The sequence below is a fragment of the Scomber scombrus genome, chromosome 17, assembly GCF_963691925.1.
Source record: "Scomber scombrus chromosome 17, fScoSco1.1, whole genome shotgun sequence".
NCBI lineage: Eukaryota > Metazoa > Chordata > Actinopteri > Scombriformes > Scombridae > Scomber > Scomber scombrus.
In genome coordinates this window covers 27,319,772-27,342,902 of record NC_084986.1, presented here as the reverse complement: position 1 = coordinate 27,342,902, position 23,131 = coordinate 27,319,772, and the positions used below count along the sequence as shown (strand labels likewise).

The 23,131-nt window shown below is 38.5% G+C and overlaps 1 protein-coding gene across 1 annotated transcript; it reads right to left on the bottom strand.

The window, feature by feature from the left end:
• Positions 1 to 4,520: 4,520 nt before the first annotated feature.
• lbr (lamin B receptor) lies at positions 4,521 to 21,149 on the bottom strand. Its single transcript, XM_062437078.1, has 14 exons — positions 21,004 to 21,149; positions 15,854 to 16,019; positions 15,141 to 15,341; positions 13,526 to 13,609; positions 11,835 to 12,024; positions 10,834 to 11,030; positions 10,202 to 10,256; positions 9,426 to 9,620; positions 9,198 to 9,301; positions 8,692 to 8,817; positions 8,346 to 8,514; positions 8,122 to 8,202; positions 7,335 to 7,457; positions 4,521 to 6,885 (listed from the first exon to the last, which is right to left on the bottom strand). Exons 2-14 carry the CDS (start codon positions 16,016 to 16,018, stop codon positions 6,725 to 6,727), a joined length of 1,851 nt encoding a protein of 616 aa, XP_062293062.1. The 5' UTR covers position 16,019; positions 21,004 to 21,149; the 3' UTR covers positions 4,521 to 6,724.
• Between the last annotated feature and the right edge of the window lie 1,982 nt (positions 21,150 to 23,131).

The window sequence follows — 23,131 nt, the reverse complement described above, 5'->3', positions numbered from 1 at the left end:
TAGGAGTCACATTTCCAACGATCCTTAACTTTTTTGTGCAAAACTGAGATTATGGCTTGTGTCATGGTAGGTGGCAATGTCCTTTTTCCAAGTGTTTCTGCAAAAACGTCCCTCAAGATGGGGATCAATTTAGCTGAGAATTTTTTATAGAACTCGATGGGAAACCCATTTGGTCCAGGGGCTTTCCCGCTCTTCATTCCCTTAAGTGCTTGATCAATTTCCCCAACTACAATAGGCTGTTCAAGTTTTCCCCTACCCGCTCGCTAATAGTAGGCAAGTCTAGATTCATAAGGAAGTTATCCATCTCCGGTCCATCACTAGCCTCTGATGAATATAGACCCTAATAGAATTTCTTAAACTGATTATTAATATCTACTTGATCTGTGGTTATACCATGAGGGGATTCTATTTCTGCTATATATCCAGCTTCAGTAGCCTGTCATACCTGGTGACAAAGTAGCTTACTGGCCCTCTTTCCAAATTCATATACCTTCTACCTGGACCTCAGATAAAGCTCCTCCTCCGACTCTGTATTTAAAGTATCCAATTCTGTTTGTAACGCCACTCGCTCCGTGTAGAGGTTGGCACGAGGGGTCTGAGAATGTTCCTGATCTATGGCATTTATCCTGGAGATAAGCTGATTGGTTCTCTCCATTCTCTTTTTATTTACACTAGCACTGTATGAGATTATCTGGCCTCGTAGAAAGGCCTTCATAGCCTCCCACAGGGTGTGCTTACATGTTGGGCGTCTGGTTGATTTCAAGGTAGAAATCTATTTGATTGGACATGTAGGCCACAAACTCCTCATCCGCCAGTAGCCTAGAATTGAACCTCCATACCCGCCTTGGTAGTACATTATATGGAAACGTGAGTGTCATAGAGACAGGACTGTGGTCTGAAATAACAATACCTGTATAATCACAATATTTTCACACTACTCTCCTTATATATGCTCATTTTAGGTAACATTATTTGGAAAAACACTCAATACATTTTCATAGTAATGCAGACGATACTCAATTATTATCTATCAATAAAGCCAGTTGAAAGCAACCAGCTAACTAAACTACAAATATGCATTAAGGACATAAAGGCCTGGATGACCTGCAACTTCCTGTTATTAAACTCAGAAAAAAAGTTATTTTGCTTGGCCCCAAACACCTTAGAAACACATTATCTAATGATATAACTACTCTGGATGGCATTACTCTGGCCTCCAGTACCACTGTAAGGAATCTAGTAGTTATTTTTTTTATCAGGATTTGTCCTTCAATTCCCACATAAAACAAATTTCAAGGACTGCCTTTTTTCATCTGCGTAATATTGCAAAAATCAGACACATTCTGTCTCAAAATAATGCTGAAAAACGAGTCCACGCATTTGTTACCTCTAGGCTGGATTATTGTAATTCATTATTATCAGGCTGTCCTAACAAGTCTCTAAAGACTCTCCAGCTGGTCCAGAATGCAGCTGCATGCGTTCTGACAAAAACTAAAAAAAAAAGAGATCATATTACTCCCATTTTGGCTTCACTGCATTGGCTTCCCGTAAAATAGAATAAAATAGAATTTAAAATCCTTCTCCTTACTTTCAAAGCTCTAAATGATCAGGTTCCATCATATCTTAAAGAGCTCATAGTACCTTACGTACCTACCAGAACACTGTGCTGCCAGCATGCAGGCTTACTTGTGGTTCCTAGTATCTCTAAAAGTAGAATGGGAGGCAGAGCCTTCAGTTATCAGGCTCCTCTCCTGTGGAACCATCTCCCAGATTCGGTCCGGGGGGAAAACACCCTCTCTACGTTTAAGAGTAGGCTTAAAACTTTCCTTTTGGTAAGATTCTTTATTACTCCACAGCAGAAAGCACATTTTGGGGATGGCAGCAGTTGTTGGAGGCTCTGTGGGGAAAACAATGCCAACCACTTCCACATATTCTGGAGCTGCCAGGTTCTTGTCCCCTACTGGCAAGAAATACATAAACATGTCAACAATATATTTGGTAGTAGTATTCCTCTCAGATGTGACACTATTTACATGGGTGATATCCAATTAGATAGATGGAGTAATAACGACAAGAAACTTTCTAATATACTTCTGGCAGCAAGCAAAAAGGCAGTCACAAGGAGATGGCTAAAATCAGACCCACCAACTATTGAAGAGTGGATAAAAATAATACATGAAATTTATATTATGGAGCGACTGTCATTTACCCTCAGGTTCCGAAAAGAAAGATTTTACCTGATTTGGACCAAGTGGAATGAATACATCACACCAGTCAGATCAGATTTTAATTGACTTGACAATATGTTTGAAGAGATGTTGACAAGATTAACGGATTTATGCACTAGACATGATAGGAAATGTAGGTATGGACATCAATAAGAAACAATGTATAAGTAAGTTTCTGTTTGATCTTGTTTTATGTATGCATGAATGAGGATATATGTAGATATGTGTATGTAGATATACATGTATATATGTATGTGTATATGGAGTGAAGAGCTTCCCATGTTCGAATATAGTTAATTATGCCCTATTGTTTAAAAAAAAAAACAACTTTGGAAGGGCCACGTTTGGATAATTGAAGAATGTAAAGTCTCAAAATATGTTGTGTGACTTTATCAGTAGTACAGCTGCAACTTTGTGAGACGATAAGCAAGAATGTACTTGCCAAATAAAAAAATAAAAATAAAAAACAACTTTCCTTTTTGATAAAGCTTATAGTTAGGACCGGCCAAGCTTGTCCTGGATCAGCTCCAGTTTATGCTGCTATAGGCTTAGACTGCCGGGGGACTCCCATGGTGCACTGTACTCCTCTCTCTTCCCCCCTCTTTCTCTCTATCCATCCATCTATATCAATTAACATTCATGTACTGCTAATGCATTCAATAACCTAAACTTCTCCCCCAGAGTTGTCTGTGCTTTCTTGTCTCACAGGTAATCCGGGGCTGTAGATGTCGGGATGATAGATTCCTGCCCCGGAGCTTCTAACTTCAATGTTGATTTTCAATGTGCTTCTCTCTCCTATCCTTCCTCTCCCTCCTCTCTACCCCAACCGGTCGAGGCAGATGGCCGCCCACTTTGAGCCTGGTTCTGCCTGAGGTTTCTTCACGTTAAAATTGAGTTTTTTCTTGCCACTGTTGCCAAGTGCTTGCTCATGTGGGAATCTTGGGTCTCTTTCAAATTTAACCTGAAGAGTACGGTTTAGACCTGCTCTATGGGTAAGGTGCCTTGAGATGACTTTGCTGTGATTTGGCGCTATACAAATAAAGATTGATTGATTGACAAATAAAAAACACAAGCAAAATAAACACTACTTAACTTAAAAAATGTTCAACCTAACATTGCAAAATAACGCAAGTGCATATTTACTTAAGAAGCAGCAACAGGTCTGTTTTCCCAGATCTCCTGTTGACGTCCCAGACTTACAGATGTATCCATTTGTTCTGATCACAGAGAACTTTTCAGTTCAGATCAGGCTGGGTCTTTGGTGACTGCAAGAAAATATGCACAACACAGTGAAATTACTTTTTAAGTAGGGGTTCAGTACTTGCTTTTGGCAAGTGGCGCTTTCTTTGGGTTTGTTGACTTTCTGCAAAGTGTACAATGTTGAAGCAGAGTTTTTAGGGCAGTCATGAGGCTACTTTACTTACTCAGTACATATAATGACTTGTGGAATTTCAAGCCATTTATGACAGTGTGGCATTTGAGACATGTTATTGATGGTCTGTCTGAGCATAGAGTGCTCACCAGCGTTTGGTTTAGTGATGATTGATCAATCACTTATATTTATGCATCTCTTCTATGAAGATACCAACTCAGGCTCTAGACCAGTGGTCTCCAACCCTGCTCCTGGAGAGCTACTGCCCTGCATGTTTTAGGTATCTCCTCACTCTAACACACCTGATTCTAATAATCAACTCGTTATCAAGCCCTTTGACGAGCCTCAGCTGCTTGATAACGAGTTAGAGTGAGGAGATACCTAAAACATGCAGGGCAGTAGCTCTCCAGGAGCAGGGTTGGAGACCACTGCTCTAGACTATACGATAAAATAAAACTATGTATTTCCATTGTGTAGTGGTTATCAGGTTAGCCTCACACGTGTTAGGTTCCTGCTTTGAAATCAAGTGGAAACATTATTATTTTTCTGACATATTACCAGACCTTTAGATTTAAAGGAACTCTAGATGGCCGTTTCTACAAGGACCAACAGCTAAAGCACATTTCCTGTGTGTATCAAGATGACTTTCCAAGACCTAAATTCTCCCAACATGAAGCTTTGGTGGGTGCGGAGACACATTACTAGTTATGTTCGAAATAAACACTCAATAAATCGTAGCTTCTCTTTCCCGTTTGATCTTCATACAGCGTCTTTCAGTCATAGTTACTATCTTTAATATATAGAGCAAATGCACACCATACCATGTTCCTCACTCTCAACATTGAGAAGCATTTTTCACCACTGGGCTGGTCACCCAGCTGAAAAAGTACAAAATCCACAGAACGCAGAAAAAAGAAATACTGTAAATCTTTATTTTATGCTGCGACATTTGTACAGATAAGCTCCTTCCAGCCACTGTCACACATCTGATGCATCCTCACTGACAGACTGCTGGACCTGTTAACTTCTCATTCATTGTTGTCATATATCAAAGTACAACGTATTGCTTTCCACTAACAGACTGCCAACCTAAGGAGAGAAGTTTACCACCATATTAAAGAAGTGGGGTGGAGGTCAGGGGGAATCATAATGTGTCCTGGTGGCATCTCAAGTATGAAACTTTTCAGGAAATCAGGAAAAGAGTAACAGAACATTTTACAATTGTTTTGATACACTTTGAAGCACTGTCCAGAAACATGGCAGATCTATGTGTAAACATAACTACAGTGGTCAAAATTAGGTAGTCAACTTTTTAAAAATAGTCAAAGAAAAAGCAACATTAAACATCTACTGAAAACCTTACTAGAATTACTACTCCCACTTCTTTTACCCAAAATAAAGTGATTTAAATGTCTAGTGTGTAGAATTCAGTGGTATCTAGCAGAAGCAGACTTGGTAGAAATTGAATTATATTCACAAGTATGTTTTCATTGTTGTGTAATCACCTGAAAATAAGAATAGTTTTCATTACCTTAAAATGAGCCCTTTATATCTACATGGGGAAGAGTGTTCTCTTCCACTTTAAAATCCTTTAAATGTCATACACACACTCTCTCATTAAATATTCCACAATCTGTGAATATGCAAATATATATAAATTATTTTCATTTGGTTGCAATCTCCAACCCCACCACTAGATGCCACTGAATCCAAGACACTGCACATTAGAAAGAAAAACAAATGCTGATATTTACATGGTATTCAGTCAGCACAGCATAAAAAAATGCTACCTAGTCTAGTTAATGTATTGCTACGTATGTACTCATCTATAGCTGCATGGGCATAAAAATACTGATTTGGGTTTGCAAATGCACAGGTCGTAAATGCTAACACAGTTAACAGCTCTGCATGTTGTCACAGTATAAACTTCATCAAAAATAGTCATTGTCATATGACCTGGCTAGTTAAAGCTTACGTAGATAGCAACCAAATCCATGTGGCAGTGGTGGGAAAATAAGTTCATAATAGCAAAATGTGCTCTGGAAACTAGCAGGACAAAAATACAGAGTCTCATCAGCACCACAGAAATGCAGCAAACAATTAAGGGCAAAAACACAAGTAGTTGGGAATTCCATTCTAAAAGCATGACGTCTGTGATGTGGATGGGTGCCACTTGTTCATAACGGATACTAACATTATTGTGATGAGAAACAACTCATTTAGCTTTCTTCTGCAGTGACAGCACACTCATAATTACACACACTGCCTCCCAGAGGGCACAAAGGAGGAAGAGATGGACAGTGAGTGAACCTGAGGTAGCAAAAGCCTAATCAAATACACTTTGGAATTGATAATATAAGAAAAAAAAAGCCTTACCACATTAGTGCATTTTTTTCTTGAAACCTCAAAAATAATTTTACACTCTCAAGTTAAAAACTAGATATCTATATAGAATTATACACAAAATACTGTAATTATCAAAACAAAACTTTTCTAATTCAACTTTCTGACAAAGTCCTAGGTCCTGAGAAAGAACATGAGTCCTAGTTCCACTGTACAGGTCATTTAAATCCCATCCTTCACAATATACACAAGCAGTATAATTATAATAGGAAGGCGTACTTACAAAATTACTCATAAAAGCCAAGCTGATATTGTAACATTTTGAATTGGGAGCAAAGAATAAAACTTAACAAAAAGATTATGCAAGTGGTGAGTTTTTTCTGGAAGTATAAAAACAAATGTTTATATACAAAAATATACATCCTAACAAGACATTCCTAGCAGAGGCGTTTTTCAGTTTTTTTCTCCATTTTGTAAACTTTTGAAGTATATCTTTTTTTTGTATTGTATTTTGTATTAAAAAGGCAATTCTTCAAACAGTTCTTGACACCAATGAAAGTCCCGTTTTTCTTCATTAAAAAATATTCATGAAATATTATGCAGCTTCTTCAGTCCACAATTAATATTTTTCTTTTTTTAAATTCGTGGTTTAAACATAGTAAAATAATTCTAAAAAGTAAAATAATTCAATCCATTCATATTTGGGTTTGTTTGTGGGCCCTCAGTCATAATATTGGGTTGAAAAAAGGCCTCAACTCGGGAGTGTCCAGTGTTGGGTCCCTCAGTAGACGCGTGGAATGATCCGGTAACGAACAGTTCGGCAGTACTCGTCCCACGCCGAGCCGTACTTTCTCCTGCACTCACTCATGTCGCGAGAGTCTCGGTGCACGAGCAGGATGATGAAGTAGATCATGTAGTACCACGGCAGGAGGTGGCTGAAGCCTAAAGATGTGAGAGATAGAAGGACAGAGAGGACACAAAAAAAATTTGTAAGACTCATTGTTGTCATTTGATACAATGTGTTCATTTCAATTATCGCTTTTTATCCCAGTATATTTAGTTTTTTGTATGTCTGTAAGTGCAAGTGTGGTTGTTGTGATCCCAAACTGTCCATAATTAACAATAAGTAAGTAAAACAATGTAACCTCTAAAATGTCAATATGTCCACGAGAGAGGAGCTGATATCAAGGGCATGCTTGTTACCATTTGCTTACACCCCTACTCACAACATATGATAAAGGATTGTTCCTTTTGTACACCATGAAAAATGCTACAAGTACTTTTTGTGCACTTTGGTGTACTTGGCTGAACTCTTTGTCCTGGACCTTGGTTCAAGAAACTGGCACCCTTTGTGTTTGATTACTTGTGGTACAAATTTCAAGCCGACTCACCACAAGGTAGTGACCAGGCCAGAGCCATGATGAGGTCTCCCAGGTAGTTAGGGTGGCGGACCACGCCCCACCAGCCTGACACCAGCAGACTCTTCCCTGTGGCTGTGGGGATGGTCTTCAGATCTGAGAGCGAGGGAACAGAAACCCAAACCGGGACAAAGAAATATGTGGTAAGAAGTCCGATCTTTAAACACCATCTTAGTATCAAACACATTGAAAATAATTATTTTTGTGCATGTTTAATTTATGCACAGTTCATTACATGAAAATTCCATGTACACATGTTACAAGTTTTACTGCTGTAATTATTTTCGACAACAAAACCAGATGGAAAACTTGATTAGCAGTTATTTTTCTATTCCCTTGCTGAAGAAGACCGTGGAATATGGATGAAAACTTTGGGAACATTTAAGTACTTTAATCTGAAGTATTCATAATTTTTTTTGTCCCCAAAGTCCAGAATTAATCTCCACACTCAAGGAGAGGATAGTGTGAGTAAACTATTTCTAACTAAAGATGTGCATCAAATTGAATTACTTACTGATGTCACAAACATGAGATATACATGTGATGTAATGTGTAAAGCATCTGTGCTTGCATAAAACATTAAACCACATGTTGATCTCTATCAACATGCAGCATTTGGTTCCCACCACTCATGACAGCTCCCAGACATACTGTAACACTAGACAGAAAATAAGTAGAACGTTTTTCTAATTTTTGCTTGAGTAAGCTCGGTTAAACATAACCATGACATAAGCTGCCAAATGTCTGGAGATGAACTTACGGGACAGTTTGGGGTCTGATGGGTTTCTCCTGAAATTATTTTTCTCAGAGTTGGATTTCCTGAAGATGTAGAAGCCAATGACTGAAAGACAGACAAACCAAAAGAACCTGTTTAATACCCCAACTTTTGAAATAAAAATGACTATCAACATGTTGAAGGAACATTCATCATCATCTGAACTAATCTGATCAGTGAGGTTAGTTAAACCCTCTGCTTCTTCTTACGTTTGAGTGCAATGATGACTGCAAGCGCTAGTGGGCCCAATGGGTTTGGGTGGCTGACCAGGTAATAGGCCTGAAGGGTGTAAGTAAAAGGAACCCACACCAGATCACCAAATGCCAGCATGAAGCCAAAACCATCGTGCATCAAGTCCATGGTGGTCAGAATGGCCTCCTGAGAGAAGACAATAACAAAGACATATTCAGTCACCACTTGTTAGTCAGTTAAATTGATTTTCTTTGTTTTGTTGTTGCACATTGTTTCATTAACTCCAATGTGAGTGACACTTCTGAGAAAAATGTCCAGGTTATAGCACATATAACGTTTATGTTCATTGTCTTCTGAGCGTACCTCATTCCACAGGCCGTCCACCACGTAGAGCAGCTGGAAGAGGTTCACCAGGATCATTGCGTAGGATGGTGCATCCAGACCCTGCTGCTTCATCTCTGCCAGCGCCATCGCAAAGTTGATAAAACACTGAAAAACACACAAGAAATTCAGGATCATTATGAGCATTTGCTCAGTTAAATACAGAATATTTCATATTCAATTGTGGAAATATCAGTTTCATTCACTTGGAACACCACGTCTACTGAGGTTAAACCTGCAGTGCAAATAAAACCAATTCCAAATACGGCCACCAGAGAGCAGAATATGTGCATAAAATTAGCATATTGAAGCATATTAAGAGAGGTCTAAATTTAGCTCAGGTATACAGGGACATATTTCAACCCTAGAGGTAATTTTTAATTGCTGACATTGTACAGAAAGAGAAGTAAATGAGAGTAACAACATCTTTATTATTAAAAGGTTTGAAATGTCACTAAAGTTTGCTCCAGTGTCCAATGACAACTCACCCAGCCAATCAGTCCAGGGCGCATCTCACAGAAGAACTTCAAATCAAAGTTTTTGATGCGGGGGTTGAGCTCGCTTCCTTTGAAAAAATCATACATCAAATTACCTGGTGAAACAGAGGAGAGAAAATAAATCAGACAACTGTGAACATTTAAAACAGACACCAGTCAAAACAAATGGAAGAATAAAAAAAGATCAGTGAGCAAATGACTGTGGGTGTTTCCCCTTACCGGAGTTTCCCCCCAGTGCCAGTTGGTCTTGGGTGGCGTATCGAGAGCGGACATACAGGTAGACGCTGAGCAGGACGGAGATGAGGAGGGTTGCCGTGGCAAGTTGCAGGAAGTTGCTGTGGATGTAGGTGAGATCGATACCCTGATGGACTGCTGCTGCAACTACTACAGCACTCACTGCGATGGCAAAGAAACCTGCAGGGAAACAGACATTTAAAGCCTCTGCAAATGTCTCTTAAAAATAGTGAAAATGCATATATGATATGAAAGTTAAAAAAGGGGTCTTCCACATCCACAAAACCTAATTTTTAATACTTTTTAGATGCTTACTGTTATGTCCATAAGACCTTAAATTACAGTTTGTTAAAGGCTATTTAGGTTAGGCTATAAATACAGACACAAGATAGAATGTGGAAGACAAAACCAAACTGCTTGAAATTCAATTTAAACTATGAAGTATGGTAAGCTGAAAGATAAATATGTTAAAAAATAAATAAATAATAATGTTAATAAAAAATAATGTGATAAAAAATAACAGCACTGAAGCTTAATTACCTAAAATAATCAGTTTAAGTAAAATCTGTCAGCACTTCAAGATCAGTTGTCAAACAGTTGTCATTAATGAATGGTAATGACAACATAATATCACTGCATCCAAGTTTACTTGACCCGACAAAATAAAACAGGCATTCATTCATTCAACTTTAGCTCGAGTGCAATTAGACACAGAGTGATTATAATGAAATGGGCAGAGCTCCTGCTTCACACGGCCTCACCATTGGTTCTGTACTTCAACCTCTCCCCAGACCTCAGTGGCATGCCTTCACTCAGCTAGAGAGACAAACAGGAAAAAAAGGGGATTAACATTTTCCTTAACTGTGGGAGGAAACAAGATTCACTCACTGAAGGAAAGACGTGCCTGCTAAAACTTATGGACTCCTCAACAGGAGGCATAAATGCAATTGCTCCATATATCTCCAAGAGCTATCTGGAGCTGCCTCAGATGCCAACTAAGATTTTAATTATAAAGTCACACAGTGGATTGGAATACCTAACACAAAAATGTAATATGTGTAGTAGATCTATCATTTAGAGTGTAATCTAAGTTAGTGTTAGATATAAAGAAGCAGAGATTATGAACCAGGAGGGAAATAAAAAGGGCTTTCTTCTTCCTGTGGAGCATCTCATTAACTGTTACTCCTGACCAGTAATCTAATTGCTGCTTCCTGCCAGAGCTGACAAACATAAACAGTCATGTGTTACTTCATGTGTGTCTTTCCTCTATCAGTCAATGCAGACAGCTGGCTAGCTACCACCTTACTGTAAATGCTAGTACTGGGTTCAGGGGAATAATGTAGTGTTACATGCTTCTACAACTCATGCATGCATCTTTGTGTGTACACTTCACCTTTCCAACAGGCAGGATGTAAAGCAGGGCCTGGAATAAGATCCACAGGATGACAAGGCCAAGAGCCTGAGCATCCCAGAACGACTCAAAAGGGGGCACAGGAGGGGGGAAGTTGGTCAGGCTGGGGTCCTCCAGGTTGACTTGGAGTATCACAAAGAGAACCCAGGCAGGCAGGAAGAGAAGCCAGAAGTATGCTCCTGAAGGAAGGTGAGGACACAGCAGGGTTAACAATGTTGATAGTTTGATTTGGTTTAGTTCACCACCACATGTCTGCATGTCTAGATAAACACCACCTTAATAAAGACAGACTAAAACACTGACAACAGTCACATAGCTGAGCCAGTAATGCACATGTTCTAAAAATCTGCTTTAGCAGTGTTTTGACCACATGAACTTTCCCCCAGGGACTAAGAACCTTTTGAGGAGCTCTCAACCTGCATTTACATACGTGGGACCAGGGTCTAAATTAAGGCCATGACCACACATTCACTAATACTTTTCTACATTAATATTTTCTCCCACTGTTTAAAAAAGAACAAATGTGCCCATACGATCATTGTTTAACCAAATCTCTCTGTAATCGTCTTTGCATTCTCATGTGTACAAACACCCAAGCAAGTATACTGGGCCAGCAGGTAGTAATATAGCCTACATCAAAGATACATCAAATACCAGTAAAGAACATTCTGAACATGTGTATTGAACTTATTTTCCTTTGTGGTGGTTATGTCAGGTGCATGTTTATTACACAAAGCAACAATAGGCATGCACAGATTCAGGTGTTACATCATCACTTCCCAAATGCTCAGTTTTACATGTCCACATGGATACAAAGACACCAGAATTTTTCAAAAAAATGCACCTGAGAAGGAGTTTGAAAAATATATATTTTAACAGCACTGGACTTGTAAAAGGGTGTAACTGGTCTGACCAAAAATTGAACACTGTGGAGACTTTGCTTTAAAGACTGCTAGCTGCATACTGCACATTCTGGAACCTACCTATCTTCCCTCCAAAGTCGAGAGGGGTGGAGATAGCAGCAGCTGGAGCTGCAGTCAGCTTGACCGCCTCCTCCTCCGGCTGCTCAGGTTTGGCCGCATCTGCTTTGGCATCTACATCGTCCCTCCTGCGGCGCAGATTGTAGCGGCCCTGGTTCTTCTCAGGCTCTCCTTCATTCTTAGCCTCCAATGTCTGAAGATAGATTTTTGTTTATTTAGCATCATTAAAGCACATAAATCAACAAAATAAACTCAAAAGTTGTACACTATATGGGGAGACATTTCTTCAAAACCTGAAAAACTAGCTTCATGTATGAAATTAGATTTTTCTTCAAAATGTTATAAATTAGTTCTCAAATTACAAAAACTAATTTGTGCACATTATCTGTATACATTTTTTATGTCATCATTAAATACATTCATCTGATGAACAGTAAAGATGGCACATAATTCAATCAGCCAGACCACCAAAGCAGGCAAACAATTTAACACATTTTCAATTGAAAATACTGTTTGTGCGAGAAGGAGCTTGACTTGACCAAAAATATACAGCTTTTAGAAGTCATTGGTCATCTTCAGCCATACAGACGGCCTGAATTAGCAGATACTTGATCCATGTAATGTGTTTAGTCAATAACAATATAAAATCATCATCAAAATCCATTTGATTGAAACATCAAAAACACAAAGCAGAGAAAAGTCTGAGAACTTTTTATTTTTAAAAACTGCATGAAGTCCATAAACTATACACTTGCAAAGATAAGACAAGTTAAAGGTCTTCTAATGAAAGAAAAATCAAGTCATATCTAATACCTTTTTCTAAATTACAGCTGATCTGTTCTTGTAACTGAAACTTTTTGACATCCATCCATTTAACTTAATTCAGCCAAGTTACACTGTGTATTTTAATGTGCTTACAATAGAACTTTACCTTCATAAGCCCCAACTTTTACCATAAACTACAAATACTGTAACAAAGCTGTCATTGTGCTGTTTTTCCTACATAAAGCTTCTTATAGAGGGTATACTTATCAAGGATTAATAGTTAAGCCACATAACCATACAGACTAACAATGGCTTTAGGTTTGCAATCCCACTCAGGAACCTTATTAAAAAACAACAAAGATTGGGAAAGCAGACAAAGCTTAGAGAAACTGGATAGAATTTTGAAGTACTATTAAGGGGAGTTTCATATCTTAACTCATAAGAAGAAGAAGAACAAGAAAAATGTCTACCACTCTAGGACTGTTTGTCAAAAGCTATCAGAAAAGTTTAAAAGCTGGGGAAAGTAAAGAGGGAGCACATGTTGGTACGCCATGTGACTGGCTAAATGAAGCATGATCTTGTGAGGGGAGCCTCTCTCGGCTGGAAAACACACACGCAAACACATGGCCCCCAACGTGCATGCATCATGACATTCCATTAGATTCCAACTTACCTCAAATCCCATTCACAACTAGAGAGCTAGTAGCGCCTGGAACGTCAGTTGTTTTTGTTGTAATAGCATCTACCTGACAACGCTTGTTTCAACCCAAGAGAGTTGAAACAGTAGAAAATGGCTTTAATGCTTTCTAATGCAGCAATACAGAGAGAGAGTGTGTGTTAAGAACAATTTCAAGTGTTTGCACTTTTTGCTCTGTGTTGATGTTCATGTGTGTATGAGTAGATTTATTTTTGTACAAGATGGAACTCACCTCATTTACTTTGTTAGCAGTGTTATTCTCCTCTGCCTTTTCATGCTGATTGTTGGTATTGTTCTCAGCTGCCTTTGTCTGTGGCTGCCCATGAAACAATGGAGGGAGATTGATGGAGAGAGACAAAAAAGAAAAGGGGGGATGGGGGGGGGCAACGTGAGGAATAGACACAGTGAAGGTTGTCAATCAATCAATCAATCAATCAATCAATCAATCAATCTTTATTTGCATAGTGCCAAATCACAACAAAGTCATCTCAAGGCACTTTACACATAGAGCTGGTCTAAACCGTACTCTTCAGGTTTAATTTTAAAGACTGTGTAAAGTGAATTCATTGTGGAGCTAGGCCTCACAAACTGTGTTTCAAGATTTCTATGTTCAGGATTTAGTGGGCGGGTGATTGGCATAAACCCGCCCCTGCTGCTGTAGAGGTATAAATACATTCAGCGCACACTACTAATACTACAGTCTACAGATAGTCGCCGAGCTAGCAGCTGAGCTAGCCGCTGAGTTAGCAGCAGAAAGCTCTCAGACGTAGCGTCAATGTTTCAGGTAGTGGTGGTGACTTTGACTGACAGGTGACACTTGGTAGGGGGCGGGGTTTAAGCAAACTCGACGGGCACTCCCACAGCGTTTGGGAGCAGAGAAAGAGGCTGATTTTTACACAACTTTGAAGCCTAATTTCATATATTTGCCGATTTTTTTAATTATTCAAATTTGGCAGGGTGGTTAACAACACACTTTTCTGTGGTATGTCAAACACCTGTCTCAGACAGTGTCTCAGAACACATTTATTCTTACTTTACACAGACTTTAAAGAGACCCAACATTCCCAACATTGTTGTGGTCAAAATCAAGAAAAAAACAAAGACATTTCTCCACAATGTATTGTGGATAATTTTGGACATTTGAAGATGAACTGAATCTTTCCAGAGATTGTGTGAAATTTGATTATATTTATTTAACACATTATACACATAGACTACATTAATGAAGTGCCACAGTTCAATAATTACAGACCTGTAATGGAATATGTTATTTAGAAAGACAAAGAAAGAAAGAAATATAATGTTCAAGTGTGTATGTGTGTGTGAAAATGTGTGGGGGGGTTGACCTGATTGATTTCATCAGCATTCACTAATTCTACCAGTATGTGATGAAGACAGGACTTCTCATACATTAATTTATTTGTGGTCGCCCACCACAATATCATCATTGCCTACCACATATTGTTTCTCTTTTTGGAGCTGTGTAGCCTGAGTTCTCATAAACACATGAAAATACACCCTTCTATGAATAGCACGATGTTATATGATGGTATAAGAGATGTACAGTATCTCCATCATGAAATGTACTGTCAGTCCTTGTTATTATTTATCTGATCTGCATAAATACACTGCCTGGTGACGTCCTTTCTTTCTTTCAAGAGAATTACAAGTCGGAGCGCACCAGTAACTGAGTGGTTATCGTGTATGCCACGTCCCTGGTTCAGTTACAGCCAGGGACCCTTTTTGCATGTCATAGCTGTCTTTCCACCCTTGTTTCCTGTCTGCCTCCTCACTGCCCACTGTCTAATAAAGCCAAAAATGCCCAAATCTTCAGCTGGTCCACTTACCAGGGGAGTGAGCCTGACTTCAACTGGATCCTTCAGCTTTGTATCCCGGCGGGAGGACGGTGCAGTCTCTATAGCTGCAGCTGCCACTGTGCGGGAGGAGCGCCGTGTGGTCCTTGCTGGGGAGCGTGACCGGCTGCGACGACGGCCCGGTGATCGAGAACGAGAACGGGAGCGTGATCGGGTCTGGAAACCAACAGCGCTCTGAGGGAAAACAGCAATTCAAGCAAAAGAGGAGATCACAGCCATTATTTACAATTGATGATCTACAAACAAACAAAAAGGTATGAAAAAATGTGTCCACCTAACATGAGTATAATATAGTAAGAACACATAATGCAGAAAGTATACATAGCAAGGTAGTTTGCAATGCTTTTGCAGCACAATGGCATTCATAGCATGTATATATATTTTCAATGTATCAGTCTTCCTATGTACTGGTAATATACCAGCCATATGGCCTTAATAATGACAGGAAAACTGTATGTGTATAACTTTTTTTAAGCCAAAATGAGCAACTTTGAGATCGAATAGTATTTGTTTGAATCATTCATGATGGCTTATCAATAGTTACAATGAAGTTGACTGGAGCCTGCACTCTACACATCCTTACTAACCACTGAAGACGCACACCGAAATACTGCACGAGAAATGATTTTGTGAAACTGTGTGCAGGAAGATTCAGTTTGGATGTGTCACTGTGACTCTGGCCTTACCCTGATGTCCTGCTCCTTGAGCTCCAGTTCAGTACCATCCTTGTAGATGACCGTGTAGAGCTGACTTTTGGTATCAAAGCTCAGCACCTTGACATCATAGTACAGGCTGCTGCCGGGCCAGCGGCCCATCACCCTGTCCCCGTTCTGGTACTTCACAGTAGGCATCCTATTTGACCCGAAAACATGTGACAACAAGAGATAAAGTGTGAGAGCAGGAAAAAGGCCAAAGAGAAGAGAAGAAAGAGAAAGTGTGATGACAGGAGACAGAGAACAATGAAGACAAAAGACGAGACAGGTGGGGGACATGGTAGAGCGGAACAGGTAGGATGGGAAACAGGAAAGAACAGCCTCCTGAGGGAGGGTTTACTAGACTGAGTGAAATCATTATTCAATATTGTCCTCACTTTCCTCCACACTGCAGGCTGGCTGATTCAAATTTAGATTTGTATTTTGAAAAATTCAGATTTTTAAAGAAAATTAAGTAAAGACACATACATCATTACTAGGGGTGTGACGAGATCTCGCGAGACGAAAACGTGCGATATTTCTTGTCGAAGTGAATTTTGTCTCGTGAAGCTATAATTAAGGGGCGCACCAAAAAAAAAAGAAAAAGAAAAAGACAATCGGTTTTCTATCGCTCATTTGCACGTCATGTCTTCTTTTTATAATGTCACATGTGGATCATTAACCTTGTTGCAGCTTCTACCTGTTGAGTAGATCTCACAGAAGTAGGAGATGAGGAGAGGAGCAGGAGCAGGTTGACCTCAGGTCTCTAAACTGAGAGACTGAGGTAGGAGCATAGACTGTATGGGTAGGAGGAGCAGGGAATCTAGCACATCTGTGGAAGCCTAATGATGCAAAAAGTAAAATGAGTCACACTACCAAATTATAACACAATTTATATGTTGTTCTACTTGTGTATTTATGTGATACAGATTTGTGCAATTTACTTTTATGTCTGTGTTTTTTTTATTAGCAATATGTTATAAGTTGTGATAATTGGATTCTTTATTTAATTTATATTTATATATTAGAATTGTTTCTACTTTTTACTTTTTAGTATTTGTGATTGTATCTAACTTTTGTATTTATGGTTGTTATTTCCATAAATACCCAAAATTATCCATCTATAGAATATCTATATGGGGAAACCTTTTACAGTGCTGCATACTGCATATGATAATTATATATTTAGAAAGTAGAACTAAAGTGATTCATTACAAGCTGATTAGTTCAAACATTTCAATTCAATTTCCATTTTGTGAATTTCAAATAAAAGAACAGCCATGTATTTCCTCATTGAAATTTTCTTAAAAATATAGTTAAAATCTCGTCTTGTCTCGATCTCGTGAACCCAATATCTTGTTTTGTCTCGTGAGCTGAGTGTATCGTCACACCCCTAATCATTACAGTTCAAACCTACTTGGCTATTGATATGCACAATGAAGGAGGATCATTTGCTACAATGACAGACATTGTGATCCGATGCTCCTCTTTCTGTCTCTATACAGTGCACAGCATGAGCTCAAACTTCCAACAGTCTGCGTGAATGACAACAATAGAAGCATCTCAAAAACTCGCTCATTGTCACTCACACTGCTGACTGACACTTGGCATACAACTTTCTATCTGCCTGATGCATTTACATACTCAGTGTTAGCAAGTGATATCTTTCCAAATAACCATACAATCCTAAATATATTGACACCAGTTATCAGATTAAACAGTTTCCCAATAAAAATTAGACACAAAATTTCACACATTTAACTTGTTAAGCAATGCACATATTAGCCACATCAAACCACTTATCACGTGACTCTACTTAGCAGAAATATTATCCAAAAAGGCACACAACCAATGATAAAAAGCATGACCACGCTCTTGTCTAGCTCTATGAAGCAGATGAGAAAATCAACCCCCCACTAACTACTAGGACATGAGTAGAGATGAGTGGGCTGTTATGGCCAATCCCCCTGGGCATTTTACATTTTAAAATAAATTACTGGAAATATGTTTAACTGCAGGACAACATGATCCACTGCTACATCAACACAGACAAAACCTCCTGGGGGAATCCCTAAACAACACACGCACACAAAAAGTCTGAACTGAATCTGTGCTACTGATTTTATTTGCTTTGTTTATGTGTGAAACTAACTTGGCAGATGAGCGGCACAGCGAGATAGGGTTACCCTTCCTCTTAAAAACCCAGGCGAACTGCTCAGGATTCATGTAGAAAATGAATAAGACCATTACGAAACCATTTGAAACATTTAAACAAACTAACACCATTTATGAAAGTTTTTCTTTGTTAATGGGTGTTCATACTCCTGATCAAACTGTACACATATTGAGAGTATGGATGGATTTACATTAGCAAACACTTTAGAACGGCAAAATCCTACTGCAGTGTGCACCACTGGGCACAATGAGGTGAGCCAGGCAAGGTCAGCATTATGGAACATTAGTGACCAGGGAGGCTCAGTGTCTAGAAAACCACCACACTACTGCAGAACTGCTGACAGGTCTGTCCCTGCTAGGTTTACCCCAAAGCCATCTGTCTGAAAGAGTCGTACCATTCAAGTCGCAGCCAACCAGGCAAGGAATTTTTTGCATCAGCCACTATACAAATAACAGTAAAACTAAATTCAACTGTGGCTTTCAAGTTCGCAAGAGCTAGCAGTAAATCTTATGTCTACCATAAAGTTTAACAGGGATCATAAACTGGTGATGAAGTGGGCTGGTACAGTTCTGTGGAGATATGATTTTTCTTCCTGCTGCAGAAAACAAAACTTAATTTGTCCCGAAAAACGTATCAACTGATTAACTGGCTGCCAGCTAAAAATAACAATCATAATAATAATAAAATGACATGAAGCCAAGCCCATACAGGCATATTTGTGTTGTACACAGCTCATACTAAAATTAACATTCATGATGACAAATAAATAAAAGAATATACATGTTTCAGTTGCTCTGAATCACTTCGCAATCACAACTTGCTACTGCCAGCATGAGAACACCATAATCAATTGCAATGCAAGTCACTTTTGATTATTAATACTAAGAACACTAAGAGCATTAGAATGACTGAAACTGGAAGAAAGGAAATTGTGTAACAACTGTCAGAACAGCTGCAGCGCAGACAACTGATAACAGCAATCTTGCTAATTAAATTTCCAGTAGTTAAACAGCACCAATGCTTCAGTAGATGGCAGGTAGCATACAAAAACTGCTTTGAGCTTAAGATTAGTGGTTCAGGTTGTGAGTTTTGCCATATATGGTCTGTCCAACGAGGAAAAGCTAGACATCATACACATATAAAGAACCTCTTCAGGTTAATTTGACAATCATAGAAGACTAAATGAGTATTAAACCTCTCTGCTGTACCTCCTCGATCTCGTGTAAGCTTTTATAAACACAAAATAACTCAACTGATTCACAGCAAACGTTCCAACCATCCATTGAGAAGTTGGATTACTATAAATAGAGGCAGGGAGAGTCAAACACATGTACCAGTCCCTAATCCTCTGGTAACTGATCTAATCTCGTAAAACACACAAAAAATCCACAACATCTGAGTAAAACCCATCTCAGTGTGACACACCCAAAGTTAGTCCCTGCGTTGGTCTCCTGGCTTGCCTGCAGTGTTCCATATGGGATGTGGAAGTCAGGGCTGAATCGTAACTGATGAGAGTTTCCCCTATCAGATTTTAGGCTGGGCTGATGAAAGGATAGGAGTTGTAACGTGGGTGGAGTTTTAAATAGAAGTCGGCCCTGACATCCCCCCTTTGTGCTGAAAGCTGCTGTTTTGCTCCACCTGGTATGCAGACCTTTGAAATGTAAAGTGTGAATCGTATCGTAATATCCCACCAAGGAGGCGATAAACGGATTTGTTAACATAGCAGTGCAGAGTTTTATGCATTCAGTTTCCATAGGGGTAGGATACATCTGCACGATTGCTTTCAATCTACAAAATAATTATTGAAAATAACTGACTACAACACAAACTTTAATTCATATAATGCGCCATCACATGTCATGTCACTTTACTGTAAACTCGCAGCTTGCATGAAAGCGATAATATACCGTTACTGTAGATTACGGCTAATGTAAGTTATAACTATGTGGTTATCTAATCTTAACTATATTTACACATATGAACTAAGGTTATGCTTTTAAACAAGCCAAATCAACAGACTTTTCCTTTCCAGGACATCTATGTTGGGCTTCACGTTGGTTACGATCTGATTCATCGTGTCAATTGTTAATATATTGGAGCATTTGTATTCATTAACGTTATATCGCTTAATTTAATTACATTAACTTAATTAATTTGGCTATTTAAAATGATAACTTTAGACTAATTTAGTTGGTTTGATGCATTTCACTGCTTGACACACGGATATGAACTTGCCGTCTTCAATAACGTCAATAGCGTATCCCCTTTATGTCGAAACTATAAACTCGACTGAAATGTGCAGTCGCTGTTTCTTTAACGGGATGCTCCTAACATTAGCTTTGTTAGCTTTCAACATCGCCCATATGCAGCCTGAAGCGACAGAAAGGAAAGGAGGGAAAACGTCATGCATTCAAATACTGTTGGCGTAGAAACCAAAACACGCCGGCCAAACCCGATCAAACTGGGAGCACGAATGAATAAGTTGGACAAAACTGAATTCCGTGTCTGAATCCCAGCAAAACATGTTTAAATATAGGGTGCAAATACAATGCAAAAGCCGACTGGGCTTACTAATACGGCTACGATCATTTAAAGACTACGTTTCAGTAAGGGTAGGCACCGTCTAATTTCTGAACACTAAATAGTTACGCATCTAGATGTTGGCGTACAGCATGTCCGGGATGTCATAGTCAACCGTTTAAGTGCTACTGGCGAGTACTATTTAACACTAACATTGGATATGCGTGCTACTAGGGGGAAAGGTTGTCGACATAAATATAACGTTAACCCAACAGCACCTACTGCGTTTTACTTAGACAGCGGGAAGAAGTTACGATTCCAGGAGCTAGTCGGAGCCCACAGTCTGCTTCAGTTAGCTTCGGCTTAGCCCAAATTTCCCAACAAAGAGAAACGTAATGAGCTTTGCCATCTTGAACCACACACATAAGCGTTTGACGGATACACTTACCTTAATATAGCGCGAATAATCCCACTGAGTAACACTAATAAAGTATTCCGTAATAAAGCGAGAAATTAATACATTAAGCTTAATATTATTTTAAAAACAGACTTTGCTAACGTTTGACGTAGCGCTGTTCTCCCTCCCTCTCTGGGCAAAATCCACCAGTGACTAGGAAGGCGCGAAGGCTACTGATTGGCTAGCTCAGCGTTCATTTCAAACAGTTCAGCGATCTCATTGGTCGTCGGTGGAATTTTAAATGAGTTGCGATTGGGTTTGAGGGGGTCACGACTACTTTGTTTACTGGTGTCAAATTACTGACAGTCAAACTGGTAGGTCAGGAGAACAGATATCGCATAAGAAAACACCATTAATATGGGAAGTGCAAGTTATAATTTACACTTTCCATCATAACAGAGGAGCTATGATAAAAAAAAAATCATATTACATATACATATATATGTACGGTGTGCATTAAATGGTGTATTAAATATAATTTTAGAATTATAATTATATACACACACACACACACACACACATATATATATATATATATATATATATATATATATATATATATATATATATATATATATATATATATATATATATAAAATTATAATTCTTGAATTATATTTAATACACCCTGTAATTAATCTTGCATATACATTTAAAGTAGCCTATTTACTTGAAATTTAATGGAAATCAATTAAAAGTGTTACTTTTTCAGTGTGTTGATATAAATTGACACACAGTAGGGAGGAAACTAATATGTTTCTGGAGTGAAGCTGTAATCATAATGGCACTAAACTACCAATCTGTATTAATCAAGCTCTGGAGACAGATGAATTTTCATTAAATCCTTTGATGGGGTCAGGTAGCACTTGTGATGATCTCATGATCTGGATCAAATGACATTTCTAAACAAATATTAAAAAGACTTTACATTTTGCAATGTTTGTAGTATGCCATGAATTGAAAATATACACTAAAAGTTTAAGTTGAAATCACAAGGGCATCTCAGCTACAATTGGAGAGTGGAACATCTCCAATATGTTCCCTACTAAAAACTAAAAAAATGTAGGTAAATCTCACAGCATACTCATTTTCTCATTATCTCCACGAAGAGCACGAACTCCGCAGACAATACAGGGCTTTGCTCTGTTTAAGCTCTAAAGATCATGTGGAATTTTTGCTGTCTCCCTTCAAAAAATTGTAATATTTTAAAGTTATCCCATTTGCATTGATCTGCCCTTAATATGTTACTTCATTATCTATCCATTTAATGTATTATTAAGTAGCATCTCTGAAAGAAATTGCACTATGAGCTGAGAGTAAGTGCATCAAACAACCCTAACTAGGTTAACCACACTTTATGTTTGCACAGAGGAGAACCAGCAACAGCTGCTATTTGCATAAACATATGTGCAAAGGAGATCTGACTATTGTGACACATTATTCACACCTGCCGGTCGTACCCAAGTGTCATAAACAGATTTTTGAAAATTCAAATTCTCCAATCCAATTACAGCTTCAGTGTTTGCTCAGCTTCCTCGTCTTTCTCTCTGCAACTCGGGGTGTTTTCCTGTCTCAGTGCAGCTCTCGCCACCGCACAGCCCCTTTCTGGCTGCAAGTCAAACGAAACCTTAAATGAACTGCAGATGCACTGCCAAAGTTCTCTACGCCCCTCCCACAAGAAGCGCTGCTGCACAGAAACTTCTTTTTTTTTTTTTACAACTAATAAAGTGCGGGAAGCTTCTTTAAACATTACATACGTACATACTCTGACCTGCAGTACAATATCTTCTGAAGTAGAAGGTTGTGTGTTAAGTGTCACCCAGACACATTTATTTTATTAAGTTAAAGACTTTAAGATAAGATACATTTATTGATCTCACAGTGGGGAAAATTCATTGCTACAGCAGCTCAAAAAATTGTGATATAGAAAAAACAAAATAGAAACAAATGTATACAACAATACAATTTAAAAACTAAATAAAAGGACCCTAATATGCAATTATAACATGATATACAACAATAAAAGTATAAACTAAGAAAAAGGACCTTAAAGTGCAATTATAACATATATATAGAACAATAAAATGTAAAACTAAAAAATGTTGTGTCTAAACAATCA